Raw genomic sequence first — 17,093 nt, forward strand, 5'->3', positions numbered from 1 at the left:
GCTGAATGATTAGGATATCTTCACCATTTTCGACCTGTAGTTGGGGAATTATTGGCAAGGCATCTTGAGATGCTGACATTGCCATAGCAATAGCTAAAGCTTCCTCTTCTTCAGCTTCCATCTTTTCCTTGCATTTTTGATTATGATTTACATCATCTTTGTAAGTATCATCATTTCCTGCCTGCTCAGGAGAAAGAACTGCAACTTCAGACTTGAATGTAACTGTGCCATCACTCCTTGGCACGGAGACCTCAAGCAGGTCCTCAATACTGGAATTAAGTTCTGCATTAACATCCAATTGACATTTCTCATCTACTGGTGTGAACACCGTCTCTTCACTGGGTATAACTGCACTGCTACTACTATTGCCATCACACTGAAAAATATCATTCAGGTCAAGTGTCATACTGTTTTTTGAGGTTTCTCCCTGCTTGTTCACATCACTTGGGGTGGGTTGTGATGGCTTTGGCCTGTGTACGTGACTAGATGGCAATGGCCTGGCTTGGGTAAAAACTGGAGAAAGTTTCTCTGGTTCTTTATTTTCAGAACCGTTTTTCTGAAACTGGAGTGAAAGTTTCCACTGTGTTTGAGGAGAAGGTGAGGGGACTTTGCAGGGAACAAAGCCCTGAGGTCCAAGTTTAGAGACATCTGTTACAGTGCCAACTAGTACAGATGTGTTTGAAGGAGACAGAAGCATTGGGAATAGTGACTGAGAATGACTGGATGAGGGAGAAGATTTCAAACACTGACTGGGTGCTTTTCCTTTTGTTTGAAGAATGGTTGGCTTTGGTTGCTCAGTGGTTACCGATGAAATGGGAAGTCTCACAGCAAGGCCAGCCAGCACCTCAGAAGTGTCCTCTGGATTGGCACTCAGTTTTTTATCACTTAAACTATTCTTACTTTTCCTTGATAACTGGACAGTATTGTTAGAAGTATTCCTTTCTGTAGCTTCTGGAGAGTTATCTGGTACAGGTAGCTGCAAAAAGTCTTCATGTTGACATTCCCCAGAGTGCATTTCTTCCGTGCCTAGCTGGATGGCATCTGCAATTTCCATTTCATCTGCTATTGCCATCAGACGTCGACGCATCCTTGCATGATGAGTTGAGCTTGTCACACTCAACATTTCTAACAGCTTTACAAAAACATGAGGCACTCTTGCCACCATTCTTGCTGCACTCAAAAATACCCTCCGCGATAGTTTTCCAACCATTGAGTGGGAATTGTCAATTGACTGCAAGGTGAAATTTAAGAGAGAGAGAAGTTTCTTATACCTGAAAGTTAAGAAAAAAAACAAAACCAAAAACAGTGTCTTATAAATTGATACGCTTTAGTTAACTAGTGCCAAGAATGCCATTTCTAGATAATCTATTTAGCTGTCAGTTGTGCAGTAGAAAGGAGACTTGCACTGGTGCTTCAGAATTGTTTCAGAGGTCAGAAGTTAAAAAAAGGCAACCATTTACTCTGTAATGTAGGTGCACTTTTGCATATAAATACACACTACTTGTTTACAGGAATTAAACAACCAATTTTTGAAGAAATCAACAACACCACATTCAACTACAAAGAGTATTAGTCACATAGTGTAAGTACCTGTCTACTACAGTATCAGCTTGTAAAACACCTCCACATACAGTGTGGGGATAAAATTCACCAGGAAATTCCAACAGAAGTCTGTCTATTAGACAAAGTCGCCCCAGTAGAGCTTGCCAGTTGTTAGACTCTGTTTGGGTTCCGAGAATACAGTTTAAGACATAATCAACACCACCAATACCAATAGACCCTATAAAAAAAAAGTTGATAAAGTAAGGATTAGATATGTTCACAATCTAAATTCTGATCTAAAATATCAGAACTATATCTTACAGAAATACACAATGTGCACCCAAATTAACACCACCCTCCCCCCAAACTGCTGAGGGCAACACTGTTCTCTTTGCCATGCTGGCAAATACAGGATAAAACCTGTGTTAAATTTAAAACACTTCAGTATATTTGCTTGTAATTATAATTCAATTATATATGAAGAGCTATTATTACCAGATTTAAGTATTTCTCTCCCAACTTCCAGCTCTCCCGCTTGGCCTTTACACATCTCCAATAGCGTTGAGACTGAAAGTTGACTTGTTCGACTATAAGAAATTAAAGCAAAAAACCAAACAACTTTTAGCAGGTGCTTTCAAGAAAAAAACCCAAAAACATTACATTTCAATAATCGTTAGCTTGGAATTGTGCTTGGAAAAATCATTTCACATCACTTTATTCCAATACACTTCTATAGTCCTCTATCTGTAAGCTACCAATAGTTGTGACTGTTTTTTTACAAGGACACTTCCAGAAATGCAATGTCTATCACTAATAAATAAAAAACCCAAATAGAAATCAGCTTCCCCATTTCTCAAATTCTTTGAGACTTTTGGGCAATAATCTCTTTATTAAAAGAAATTCATTCAACTGCGCATTAGGATCTCATCCTCTTGCACAAACAGGCCAAATCCAGGAATCCAGTGCCACAAGGAACAGTTCTGTTTCACTTATACCTTTGATTTTAGATTTTCTATTGCTAAACTATTGCCAGTGCATCTCTAGTTGCAGTTTCAGAAGCAATGCTGCTTAGGAGCTAAACTGAGAGACAAAAAAAAAAAAAAAATTAAAAAAAATATGAATCTGGTGGACTCGTGTATCTAGTTTACAGTACAACTGAAGAAATGGTGGGTCTGGCACAGCAGATGGGGTAGCTTGGGAGAGGAAGACAAGGCCTACTCAAGCCAGAACTGCCAAATGCATTCACTCAGAATAGCCACCTCCTAACATTACACTATGAAGTAAAAAGTAGCAGTGTTATGTTAACAGTTCATGACACAGATGTACAACAGACTTTGTTGAAGTAGGAAACATACATATATATTAAAGATACAAAATTTGATGATTGGTACTTGGGGATGGTTGATGACTGCACCAAATAAATCTTCCCTTATTTTAAGGGGAAAAAAGGCCTCATGCAAGCAAAGCATCATATTTAAGATCTGTAAGTACTGGAAAAACATAATCAGGTGCCTTCAAAATCTACATCTTTCAAGACAGAAGTTGGTTGGTAGCAACTAGACTTTAACAAAAACATTTATACATATGATCCACACATTTTATTTCACCGCCACTTATAAATGGTCTCCTAGTTCCATATAAAATAGCAACAAATGAAGCTTCAAGACATTTCAGTAACAATCCAAGATGAATTTGAAGTTCATGACACACCATACCTGTTGGCATCTGCACATTTAACTAGTATTGTCTCTACAATTGGCTTGAGAAGTTGCTGTAGTTTAGTCCTCTCTGATGAAGTATGACAAGGAGTATATACCAGCATGGCTCTTAAGGTTTTCTAAGAGAAAGGAAAAAACAATACATATGAAATCAAATTAGCTACACAAATTTTATTTTTTAAGAATTGTAAATATTTCTATATAAATTGCATTCAAAATATCAGTGATGTGTTCAAAGAATAAACAGCTTACTATATATTCACTGTTAGAATTAGTTATGTATTCTTTGAGATTGTAAAGAATCTGGTCATACAAGTACTGTTAATATGTAGCACTGTAGCAAGCATTTCCTTATATTTGACCAGTGGAGTTGATGAATAATGGTTTAAGGTTATGGTGACATTGTTTACTCTAAGATAGAGTGTACTGAGGTAATTAAACCTAGGGAAGAAAGGATGGGAGTTACAGACATATATCACATACATCCTTGAGAAGTGTTACACCATCCTTGAGAACCAGTATTGTTTTCACACTAATTAGCAAAGTCAGCCAAATTCCCCAAATTGGTGCACTGAAGTTGAACTGTCTCATTATAATCTCATTACAATGTGAAAACCACACCTCCTAGCTAGAAAAAGCTCCCTACCCAAATAAGCCCCGTACTCTCTGAACATGCACAGTGAATTTAAAAGGAGCTGTACCTTTAAGTTGAGGCAAGAAAGAAGCTAGCCAATGGCTGGCTAGGAGGTGTGAATATTAGATATAGCTGATGCATTTAACTGTGTAAATAACTACTGTGGTTTTAGCTGGGTGTGCTAGCTTCGTGGAATTAACCCCAAGCACCCATCTCTGCACAGACATGAAATAAACAAATATCTCAACTCTGTGTGTTGATTGGCTTCTTGCACAGTACGTAAAGAACCCAGATTTGGGAAAGTCATGCCATTACACTCTTGATGAGGATGTTGTTCAACCCGCTTTCAGATGATGGTTAATAGTCCAGTCATCAGTGGTGCTCAAAAACAATTATTATGATTCCTGACTTCATATATCTCCTCCCTTTCAAAAATGAAGTAATTTGGAAATTACTAGAATTACAACGAGTAAACAGCTACTTACTAAGGCAGCAACATACACTTTGTAGACAGGGTCAGCACAGACCATGGACAGGACACTGCAGCAGGATTCTACCACCACATCTCCTGAGATATTGGTCCAAGAGGACCCACTAACTGCTCCCAAAGCTCCAGCATTTGTGTTGTTTCCATTGCTACTTCCAGAATTTCCAGTGCTTTCACCATTAGCCAGTAACAGAGCACCACTAACATCATGGGAAAGACGTCTAAGTGCCATCTCTCGTATATTCCAGTTTCGAGAAAACAAGCAGCCAACTAACTCCATTCCAAATACCTGTCAAGGAAAAAGCAACATTACAGGAGTCAAATTGATTAATACTGCAACTTAAGTACTTCAGAGCAATCAAAAAGAGCCAAGAAATGTTTCTGGTGAAAGATCACCTTAAGAAGCCTGAGAGCAAAAATGTACCAGAAGGTAGTGTCTTAAAAAAGATTCTGTGATATCATTTGTTGAGAGATTAATTGTTTAGCTTAAATGGTTTTAATTAGAATAAATTACTTAGAGTTATAATAAGGTGTGATTTATGTTGTTTGTCTAGCTTTACTTATTTAGCATGAGTAGCTAGATTTGCTGAAGCCTTTAGGCCAGAAGAGAGTTAATTTTCTTAGTATTTTTCCTAGCAACTGGTACAGTGCTGTGTTTAGTCTTTTGGTATGAGAAAAACGTTGATAACACACTGATGTTTTGGTTGTTGCCAAGTAGTGTTTTCCCTAGGTCTGGGGCTTTTCAGTTCCCCAGGTTCTGCCAGCGAGCGCAGCTGCACAAGCAGCATAAACCAGAAGATAAGGAGGCTACAACAATCAGCACAGACTGCAAATCAACAAGATAAGAGCAGGCAACGGCCTGCCTGCCTGCCTGGACACAGAGAAAGAATCCAATAATGTGTTAGAAGACCCCAGACCAAAAAACACCATTGAACTAAAAGACATGTGAAGAGCACATGAGGGGTGGGTGTATAGATCGCAAGGGTATAATTGCCCAGGCATTTCTTTGTTCAAGGTCCCTCTCCAGAGGTACCCAGCCCAGGCTGATCCTGCTGCTGTACCTTTCAATTAAATTATTTATTTTTATGAAATCCAACACCTGAGACTCTGCTGTGGGAAACCTAGGGTCAAGCCTGGAGAAGGAGGAAGCATGCCCAAGAGTGTGTGTGTGTGTGTAGTCATAAAGGGGCACCTGTCGGCTCACTGGAGTCACCTGCTGCAAAGGGAGTCCGATCCTAGTAGTTAAAGAATCAGGTGGTGTGTATGTGACTCCTTGAATGGTGTGTGAATGCTCGGGCAGCAGCTTCTCCTTTAACATAATTTATTATTTTCATTTCTAAGTCATCAGTTCTCCAAAAACTTCTAAGAGAAGTGGGGGAATGACTGTATGGATGGTTTCATTCACTTTGAATTTTAATTATTCAGTATGGAGTTTGTGTCTAGACATTGATATTACCACACCAGACAAAAGTTACAGCAGACATATAGGCAAAACAAGTTCTCCCACTCTTCTAAGTTTGTGATCCCTGCTCAGTTGAACCCACCTCTAGACTCCAGAGGTTATTTAGGTCATTTGGCTCCTGCAACCCAACTTGGGTAACAATAAGTGCCAGTTTGTATTTATGTGACATTTACACAACCAAAACTAGAATTAAGAATGCAACATTTTATTTCATGGACCTTTAATACGAGGCCTCAGATGAAGTCCAAAACTGAAAACCCCAGTGAAAACAAGACTGGAAAACCTTTTCTTCCAATGCAAGTTAAATATAATTCTTTTCAATAATAATCAAACATTCAGAATAAATTTTTGAACTGTTGATTTGACAAATTTAGCCAAACAGTTAAAAAATATCAGTTTTTGCATTTGAAGCTTCTTTTACAAAATAAAATTACCTGAATCCATGTCTCAGCTAAATTTCTATAGGCAGAAGGGATCTGCTGGACCCCATAATGAGTAAGGTTAAAATTGCCATCTTGGGTTCTTCTCTGTGATCCAACTGTAGATTGCTGCTGAATTTGTTGATAAACCACATGGAGAACAGAAGAACAATCCACAGGGCTTGGCAATTCACGACTACAGATTAACAACAAATAACATGGAATGAAACACTTACTGAAGTAAATACTTTAGCATATTTTGGAACATCAACTAAGGATCCAGAAACAAATAGTTTACTATACTCAGACTGAATCCTTACCTGTAGAAATCATGAGATCGCCATTTGGATCTACAAAGAGGACATATAAGTGGCTCCCTGTTTCTTCTGCATTCTTCTGCCCCTGGAACACAGCAATAGGATAATACATATTTCAGTTTTACAGTGCATAAAACCAGAAGATGGCATTATTATTTTTAAGTTTTACCGAAGAATGTCAGTTTCAGGATAAACACTTCTGAATTGAACCATGTGCAGAAGTCTGATAAATACACGCATTTAAACATTTTTGCGTGCAGAAACACTTCATCTTAGCACTACAATTAATATTAAAAGTTATGAATTGAAATGCAGTTCTTCTTGCGCCTCAAACATAAGCAATGCTTTTTCAAAAGTATTAAAACACGGGAGATGGAATTTTATTTGTTAAAGCAAACTATTTATATACTTTATTTAATGCAGCATATAAAAACATACTCCATAATTCACTATATAATCTTAGTAGATGACTTTCATGCATTTCTAATGACAAGTCAGAGGAGTAAGTCTGTTCCTAACCTTACTCTAATTGGACATGATCTTCTCACTCAGGTAAGAGACTCAAACCTCTAGCTAGTTAACTTCTCTCTCAAAGCATTCACAAGTCAAGTTGTAATTTGATAATTGATAAATAAGGTATATCAATAGTACTTGAATGATACCAAACTCTCAAAGAGCTACAGTCATCACTTAAGAGCAGGTTTCTGTTTAACTATTTAAACAAACAAAAAACCCTACAACATACATACTAAGTTATAACACTTTTGCATATTTAGAGTCACCAGAACTTAATGAGACAAAGATGACAACATACATATTGACATGCAGTGGTGGTGTAATTTGTTCCTGCAGCCATCTTCACACACAGTTAGGCTCTCTTCATCCAGCATGCCTAACAAACAAATGGGGCACATCTGTTCTTCTTCATCCTTCATACTATAAAATAAATATTTGTGACTGTAAAAATGGCATATCAAAATTCAGAACAGGCTTTAACAGTGAAAAAGATTAGCTTCCAATTTGGAACAGTCACTTCCAAATAACTATATGCTATTCATGAATCATTCTCCTAAATCTTGGTCTGAATAAGTGAGCAACCAAACTTTTAGAAGCACTAAGTACAGACAACACTCTGTTGAAATGAAAGGGAATTTCACAAAATGCACGACATCTTTTCAAATTAGGTCAGATACCAATTATAGATTGAAAGGCCCAGCCTTGGGCGCCTCCCCTTTGCTCCCAGGCTTCTTTAAACAAACCAATCTTTGCTTTTTTACTTATCCTTTGGTTTTAAAAAACTAAGAAATTTTTAGATTTTGAAAGCTACATACATTTTTTTTCCACACTCCTTTCAGAGCATTAAGTCACAAGACAGTATTTAGCACATTACAGAAAACTGTAAATAGTATTTGATGAACATATGTAATACTCAAAAAAATTAACATAAAGTAACAGCCACTCAAGAATTTTCTGCCACTGAAACAGATGTAATAGATTCACATGAACACTAATATATCTACATATCACATGTAGATTTAAAAAAACCACCATTTTCCGTTTTGCATGTTGCTTCCATTTTATTTACCCCACCTTAATTTTTAAATGGATATAACCAGATATTTTGCCAGAAAAAATATTCTAAACTTTAAATCTGTGTTTTTCATTACGTGTTGTTTATCTTCTGTAATATTGTCTAAATGTGCAAAACTCTTACTATTCAAAGTAAAATTTTAAGTTATAGTTGGTGTGTGTCTAAAAGTTTGCAGGAACTCTGTTTAGCAACAGTATATTTTTTAAATAAAAATAATTTGTGTATACATTGTCTCTATAAATATATATTTGCTTTTATTTTCTTGCAAATGGTTGACACTAATTTTCCTTGTCCTTGAAAAATCCACAAAAATAAGCTTACAGTGAAAAATTCAGTTCCACGGCAAATATAGAGACACAAGTATTAATTTAAAACTTTTTTTTGAAGAATTAGTAGTAAACAAAAAATAACTGCAAGTCTCAGTAATTATCAGAACTGAGTAAACTTTTATCTCAAATGAATCTGATGCTCAGTGTTCTCCAATACTTATATCATGCAAGATTAGACTCACACAGCATGACAACTTATCTCATTGAACCAATAATGCTGGGAACTAATCATCAGGTGTACTGGCAAACAACTGAAAGAATCTTTCATCCTGTCAAAAATGAGAACTAATGTAGCAAAGTTCACAGTTCAACAAAGCCATTACTATAAAAAAAAAAAATCTTCCTATGCAAGGTATATAATTAAAGGAACTGTTTTGCCAAATAAACCAACCAGTTAAATACATAATATACTCTGGAACTACTTATGTAATTTATTTACAATGACACAATTTGGAAAAATAATTAAAAGACTATGGCAAATTAAGGTCACAATCTGTATATCAGAATTATAAATCTGACTGAATATATTCATCTAATATATGCTTATTATTATAAAGTAACATATCAAGGTACTCCTTAAGTTTCACTTTACACAAAAGCCTCAGCTTTGGTTGCCTTCTGTGGTTTGATCTCTCTATAGGATGTCTAGTTCACTCAGTCCACTAATGCATGCGCAAATCACTTGTTTAAAAAGTTAACCAATATCTTTTCAAAATAAAGAACAAGCAAAAGTACTCAAGTAAAAGTCAGAAAAAAAAAAATCTATCAAAGAATCAATCATCACTTAAAATTGATAAGGCATCTTTTAATATGGTATAAACTATAAAAATCATAATAGTTTAATAACTCCCTTAAAATAGTTTAAACACACATTTTCCATTAGGTGGCTTTTAAAATATATATTAAATATGTTTTTATATATGTATATATCTTTAATTAAGCATATATGTTTACACAAACAGTACATTTACCCAGAAATTTTTAAGTATATTGTCATAGGCACAAGCATTTCTCCGAAGCAGTACAAAGTTGTTAGGATAAGATTAAAAAAAAAATGAAATCCTGTTTCTTCATTTGTCAACATTTGCACAAGTGCTGCATTTGAACAAATGCACACAAATAAACATGTTTTCAAAGTTAATATATGCTTAAGTCTTGCAGATGATCACTTGCATTTCTAGAGTTTGTTTCCCAAATTCAGAGTCAAAAAAATTCTTTTCACAACTCAGTGTTTTTCAAACAGAAGGTATAAAGCAAGTATGCCCACTTGGTATGACTGTAATATATGCTTGACTCTTGATTGTTTGCAAATACAGAGACTTAACATGGCTTGAAATGAAAGCAGCTTTGAACAAAAAGAATGTAGGTGATTCTAAACCTCAAAAATTAAAAAAAAAACCCTACAGAATGAAGCTTTTAATTCCTTTAGAAAAATACTAACCTGTTTTCTGAACTAGATGTAGAAGTACTAGATGATGACAATGTATGAGAATTTGACATGCGTGAGACAAACTTCTGGATGGTGTTACGAGATGGAGCTTTGATCCTTGAGCTACGTCTACTGTGATATTTCTGGAACAAACTCTCAACCTAACATCAGAAAAATACAGCAACAGTCATATTTATCCTATGAATAGCTTGTATTTAAAAGGTAATATTACTGAAGCTTAACTATTGCTAAGAAAGATCTATTCACCTTCACAATAATATGTTAGCAGCATCAGGAATTTCAGAAGTCTTACTAATAGATCACAAGAAACTTTACAACAAAACCCTATGTATTTATTAAAAATAATAGCTTTAAGTATACACAGTTACTTCTGAAGATCCTTGTTCTGTTTACCTTTCAGCTAATCAGTGAGACAGATACAGAGTAGATATTGAGTAGAAAAAACAAGATTTGAATCACTCACTAAACTACAGCTCTCTACTAATTCTTTTAGTTATGCCTTTTATTTGCAGATTTTTTTTCCTACTTGCAGAGCTCTTGAACCCAAATTAAAGACACAATTAAAAACATATTTTTGTTGCTTTGAGATGCAGCAGTTCGCAGTATTTTTAAGATAATGCCCTAAAGATTTTACCTGGAGTGTATTTTAGATCTGCCATTAGATGATTAGAAATCTATTACCTCAAAGTTCTTCAGTGTCTTTCTCCAGAGCATTGGGTCTGAGGGTTCAAGCTGGAACACCCGTAGCATAACAAACAGCAGATGAATACAAAATGTCCCACGGCCACAGCTACAAGTCTGCAAAGAAAAGTTTATGCTAAGGCTGTAACAAATTCATAATTACATAGATAATTTTTCCACATTTAAGTGCATTATATAACATATACTTACCCCCCCCAAAGTAGTTTATGCAAAATATAGTTAATGCAAAATATGTCATATATAGACATAAATATCTTCCTAAGTGGCCTTACAGAAAATCTGAATCCCCAAAACATTACTCAGGAATATGTATGGAAAAGCAGACAATTATAACACCAATTTTCTCTTGACTTTTTTCCCCCCTTTTTTATTTTTTAAAATCAACTGAAGCTATTGCTACCTTTCTGTCCTGGTCTGAGATAAAACAGGACCAATTTTGGTCAGTAACTTCGCTTCTTAGCTGGGCCTCTCTAACAACTGAAATTAACAGCACATTGTGCAGACACTGTTCACTCTCTCAGAGTGATCAGACCTATGTTTATAGCTGATGCCCAGGCATGGTATGCAGAGAGGACCTTGCTTATACTTATTGCTATAACACCCAAGGCCAACCAACTTTGGTATTTGCCCCGTTGGAGGGTCGGAAGCAGAAAAGCATAGTGGGGTCCCACCTGCGGGGAGGAGCGGACAGGACAGGTGACCCAAAACTGACCAACGAGGGTATTCCATCCCATCTGCCTCATGCTCAGTATAAAGGCTGAGGGATCAAAGGGTCGGCTCTCTCTCTCTTCCTGCAATGGCTGATGTCTGATGAGGACTCTGTTCGTCTGCCTGCGATCCCGATCCTGAATGCAGATCCGGAATCCAGTTCCTGTCTGTCACCGAGTCCAGCCTGGGACTGCCCCAGTGCCAGCCGGTGTCGTGATTGTTATCCTGAGAGCTTGATATGGTTTTGTATATATTTCATTATTCCCTTTTATTTTGTTATTAATATTTCATTAAACTAGTTTAGTTCCTTCTAAACTCATGTCTCTTTTTCCCTCCTCTGCCCCTCTCTCTGAAGAGGGGTAGAGGGGAGCATCTCTCAGTCCCATCTGGGGTCCCCCACATCCCCAGTAGCTGATTCGGCCTAAACCACAACACCTTCATACTAGAAGGAGTTTATGCATGTAATCATCAATTACTCATAACATGACAGCAATCAAACTTAAATGAGATGCTTCTGTTTACTCAAAAACCTAAATGCTCCCCAACACAGCATTACAGCAGTACTATGCAAGTCTCTGTGAAGAATCTCACTATGGGTATTAATGAAATTATCACACCATTAAAGGAACTGTGTCATGTGCTTGTCATTTATATATCATGAAATATAGCATTTCAGAAGGAGAAACTGGGAAAATGAAACGGCCAAATTATAGCCAAAAATACTGAAGGTATATAATTAGGAACCACTTCTAGGAATGAGAAATATACGGAACATTAGTAATTACTTCCCAGAGTTTTGGTTTTTTTTAAAGATAAACTCAACATAAAACTAATATTTGCTACATATTTGAAAAAATACAAGCTGTTCATTATATTACATAAGCACAGATTACATCTTTTAAACGTTACTTTATAGAACCATTAGCAAGGGTTGGCGACTAACTTGATCTAATTTGGTTTTGTACAGTTTTCCAAGATTAGCTATAAATTAATAAAAGCTACAGACAAAGCAAAAACATTCTCTACCTGAGGCCCAATAAACACTCTGTATTTGTTATCAGGGCTGTCTCCTCCAATTAAGAAAGAGTTGGGTCCTATCTGCTGCAGCAAGTACAGCCTGGCTCGCATAACTTTGTTGACACGACGATTTGTTTCCTCAGGGCTGTATGGAGAGAAGCCATCTGGAGATGGGGCTCGTCGAGGTGGTGTTATTCGTCCACTCTGAAACTACATAAGCGGTTCCATCATGAGCATTTCCAGGACAATAGTAAGTATAACTATGTTGGGTTTTTTTCCCCCCAAATGACACAGAATAAGAAAGTCCCCAAAACCTGAAAAATCTATAACCTGCTTAGACTATATGAATTTAAAATTATTAATTTTATTCCATGCCCAGAACTCAAGGGCAGAAGAGAGTTGGGGAGTGGGGGTGGTGTGTCCAAGTGGGGGGGCCAGGGAGGTGCAGTCAACAATCCTATCCCCAAGGGAATATACCTGCCTGAAGAACTGACATGCAAAACTACAGGGGAAAACAAACAAAAAAACAAAAGGAAAAACAAACTCCCCACACCACTTCACGCAAATCAAGCTAAGAACATACATGTCTTCACAGCCAAGTACCTATATTTCTTAATTTGTTTCCTACAAATAAAAATTGAAAGCAGGACTGAATTAAGAAGAACACGTACACCTAAGAGCAGAGAACAAAATTCCACACATAAGAGAAGTGTAACACGAGATATGTTCTGCACATCTCACTCAAGTGATACCCTGTCATAACACCTTTATATCAGCATCTTGCCTAACCTGGAAGGATTAGATACCAATTGCCTCTCTAAGCAAAGGATTGCAGTATATAGCCAAATTAAAAATTGCATCACAGCTTGCAACTTACAGGCACTGGAGATACCCTTTTTCTTCTAACACCCGGTGATTCAGATTTAACTGTCCTAGAGGATGATGAAGAGCTACTAGGAGAAGGACTACGTCTTCCTTTTTGTGTAGGTGAAGAAGCAGTGCTTTGTCCTTCAGCCCGAGGCTCTAGACAGAGTTTGTTCATTTCCGATCCATCTCCTTTCCCAGGGATAGGTTTCACCACCTTGCAGGAATTAAACCACATATTAGAATTACAAATTGATTATTTTACATTAAAGCAAAACAAATTCATTAAAACTTGGTTTGCTAGCATTATAATTAAGCCATTATTTAGACATCCAAAGTTTGCATATTCACCAGGTTCTAATATTAACATCTAATAGGGGCTATCTTGTTAATCTATACACAACACAAAAGCAAGAACCTTTTTTCCTGCCCATTTGTGCCACTTGTTAGAGTTGTGGCAGCAACTGATTTGATTCTCAAAGTGCTTCTGTAGTTATCATTCATGGTATCTCAGAGGACAGCAATTCTCCCATTTGGATATTAGGAGCCAAAATAATTGGGTTTTTTTTTTCTACAGGAATTGTCTGCTTATTTAAGAGCTATAACCCTTGGATCTGTTACATACAGTATCAGTTGATAAATACTGGGACTGCTATTTCTACAGCACAATTTGAGCACTTGCTGCAAAGTAAAATTACTTTAAACCTGGAGGCAATACAGCAAAATTAAAGTGTGCTGTACCCTATAAGAACCACAGCCAGCTTTTCTGCCTGCAATACAAGTAAAACAGCTACACTGCATCTGGTATCTGAACTAATCCCTATGCACAGTGCTGTACTACCTGAATAGACACATGCTCAAGAAGAGTGAGCACATACGCTTCTAATACAGTGTTTTGTTGCATAAACACTGAATTTTGACACTGAGATATGGAATATTTCAAGACAACTTTCAGCTGGCTGCCCCTCAGACCTATATAATGCATGAGAAGAGTAAGGCCCCATGGAATCAAATTAAAAGCAGTCACAACAGGCAGAGTCTGTTTTAGTTCTACATTTCTCTATGTCTTAGAAGCTCAATTCAAACCCAGAGGGAAGCTCCAAGTAACACTTCAGATTAACGAAGCAGACCTCTCCTAGAAAGTTGTAGAGATCTCTTTGATTTAGTCAAAAAGAAAAAAATGGAAGGGGCTTCCCCTGCTCAGGGTATGAGGACAAAGAGACACCCAGCCTCAGTGCCTTTCTGCCTGATGATTTGGACTGCATCCACAAGGTCAAATGCTATTTTAAACTGAAGCATTTAACTCATCCAGCTGAAGCTGTTCCACTGTCCAGAAATGCATTTCAGTTTCAGCAGGCTACAGGGAGAAGAAGACAAAGATGAGGTTGTAGCCTAGCAGTTAGGCACTGCCCAAGAGAGGAAGAGACCTGTGTTTACAGCCTTGATCCAAGCACTGTTTGTTTTACTTTAAGAAGTCATCATATTGAATGTATACTTCTTGCAAACCTGAACTTTTCAGAAACCTTTGTTGTTGTTTTAAAATATACTGCTATCCAATTATTGAAGTGAACAGGATAAAGGAAAAGTATGAAAAGCAATGCAGGCTTTTTTTCTTCCTACTGATTACTGCAATGCTTTTTTTTTTTTTTCTTTCCTGGAAGGTCAGAATGCAAATTCATGTGCCTACGGACAAGTTACAGTTATCGGTTGCTAGTGCTCTAAAAAGTTTAAATGTAAAAAGGTAGTAATTGAGAATCTGGAGCATCAAAAGTTGTATTAAAAAACCCCAGAAACCTCAAGGGAAGTGGGCTGAGCAGCGAACCATTATTTCAAGCTATGTAGTAACCAAGATGCATTTTAAAATTTTTTCAAGTAAGAACTGTTTTGTGTTATTCGAGGTATTGCTTTTTTGGTGCACTTTAAGTATTTTCAATGTTCTTATGATAGAAAGTTACCAACATAACCCTTATTTCTGTTCTAGAAAAGCTGCCCCCCAAACACTTGTTTACTGCATCAGATGATCTTAGCTTTAAATTAGCACTCACATCAAGTGTCACACAGGAGTCACATTGATCAATGCAATTACACTTTTATGTAACTAATTGCTATTAACCAGCATTATACTGAATATGCTAGTGTTAGAATCGTAACTGTTTAATAAGTTTTCAGTTTGATCTGTCTGAAAACTCTTAAAATTACTTCTGAGACATTTATACAAAAGTATTACCCAAAAAGGCTAATAGGAATACCCTGGCATGCAAATTTTAGCAGAGTTGAGACTTATGTGGAGGAGTTACTCAGATTTGATTTTTCTGGTTCTAGTAAACTTGCAGTTTGTATACTCATCTAGCAAAAAAAATCCACACATATTAAACATTTAGAAAACTTTAACATTGTCAAACTAAGGAAATGTGAAGTCATGAAACCCTAAAGAAAGGAAGTACAAAGCACTACAGTGCAGTTTTGCACTCAAATGAAAGTTTTTATCTAATGAACAAGAGCCACTTTTGCTGTTGACATTAGAGGGCAGTGTTGCCACAGCAGTATTTTATACTATACAATCAGCAGCATAACAATAGGCTTTTTTTTTTAATAAAGCTTAATAAATGCATATGCTTCAGAGAGTCAGCCACAATTTCCTGTTAAACAACTCATTTAAAAAATAAACAAAAGGATCACAATTAAGAGTCCACAAATTGTTAATGATAAAGAGGTTTCTAAAAGAAAGAAATTTAAGGAATTTTTATTTGTAATAGTTGTCACATATTGCTGTTACTTCTGTGCCACTTACCACAGGGCCTCTCCTGCTTCTTCTTTCCAGCCATTCATGCTTCCAGGCTGGCATACACATTGCCTTGAGTTTCTCCCTGATCATACGCTTTTCTGGGCGGTCATCCATCTTCTCCAACCCCCTGAGGGTTTCTCTATTCTCCATGACACAACTACAGCAAAGAAAAAATATTATATTCATAGGTACAATTATTTTTAGGTAAGGCATAATACTACAGCATTCTTAAACTTTGTGCCATCCTGTTCTCCCTCTCCTTATAACACAGCTACTAAAAAATTACTTCCAACTGACTGCAACAAGCCTTTCAAGAGTTAAAACTAATTTGCTAGTCTGCAGTTTGCAGCATACCTGTTTTGAGGAGTATTTATTTAAAATGTGTTTATTTCTTGTAACAATGGATACCCAGTAAAGAAGAATGTCTTAGCAAATATTAAACCAATACAAAAATTACCCTGTATTGTGGGAAATTGGCTAGCTGAGAAGGGTAACATAGATATGATCCAGCTGGCCGAGCAGGAGCTTGGGAAACATCGGACTCAGCTCCTGTGATTGCTCATTGGCAAGGGCACCCTAACCCTGACTGCAGGTGCTACACGGTAATGAGAAGCCTGTGATTGCTCAGGCATGGGAAAAGAGGGAGTAGCTGCATGGGAGAAGAAGAGGTAGCTAGCCATAGATAAGGAGCTAAGGGCTGGAGTGATGAACCAATCAGAATGCTGTATTACGGAAACATGTATGTATTAGCTAATTATAAAAGACAGTTGTGCTATTCCATAAATTGAGCTTGCTGATTGCTCATATTGAGTGTCCATATCTTCCCCCGTCACAACAAATGGCACCCAAACAGGGACCTAGGAAGAACTGAACCTGTGAGCCACGGTTCGACGGAGCCCGGGAACCGGTCCTGCAAGCAGCTCAGGAGGTGAAAGGGAAGGTCCCCGCGCACAGGAGACAGAAGGGAAGACTCCCCACGTTCAGGAGGCAGCAGGGAAGAATCCCCGGGCTCAGGAGTTGGAAGGAACGAATAGGAAGACTCCCCGCTCTCAAGAGACGAAAGGGAAG

At 37.1% G+C, this 17,093-nt stretch overlaps 1 protein-coding gene across 1 annotated transcript in view; it reads right to left on the reverse strand.

The window, feature by feature from the left end:
* Positions 1-16,175, reverse strand: part of LOC104287132 (mitogen-activated protein kinase kinase kinase 1-like) — a 30,743-nt gene extending 14,568 nt beyond the window's left edge. Inside the window, exons 1-13 of the mRNA XM_009885797.1 lie at positions 16,032-16,175; positions 13,254-13,457; positions 12,386-12,586; positions 10,631-10,747; positions 9,941-10,089; positions 7,394-7,515; positions 6,583-6,664; positions 6,278-6,458; positions 4,380-4,670; positions 3,258-3,379; positions 2,038-2,129; positions 1,591-1,780; positions 3-1,271 (exon numbers count right to left, since the gene is read on the reverse strand). Of these exons, the coding sequence (XP_009884099.1) occupies positions 3-1,271; positions 1,591-1,780; positions 2,038-2,129; positions 3,258-3,379; positions 4,380-4,670; positions 6,278-6,458; positions 6,583-6,664; positions 7,394-7,515; positions 9,941-10,089; positions 10,631-10,747; positions 12,386-12,586; positions 13,254-13,457; positions 16,032-16,175 (3,164 nt within the window). The remainder of the gene's footprint in view (positions 1-2; positions 1,272-1,590; positions 1,781-2,037; positions 2,130-3,257; positions 3,380-4,379; positions 4,671-6,277; positions 6,459-6,582; positions 6,665-7,393; positions 7,516-9,940; positions 10,090-10,630; positions 10,748-12,385; positions 12,587-13,253; positions 13,458-16,031) is intronic.
* Positions 16,176-17,093: the final 918 nt, after the last annotated feature.

The sequence above is a fragment of the Charadrius vociferus genome, unplaced genomic scaffold (genome assembly GCF_000708025.1).
Source record: "Charadrius vociferus isolate BGI_N301 unplaced genomic scaffold, ASM70802v2 scaffold685, whole genome shotgun sequence".
NCBI lineage: Eukaryota > Metazoa > Chordata > Aves > Charadriiformes > Charadriidae > Charadrius > Charadrius vociferus.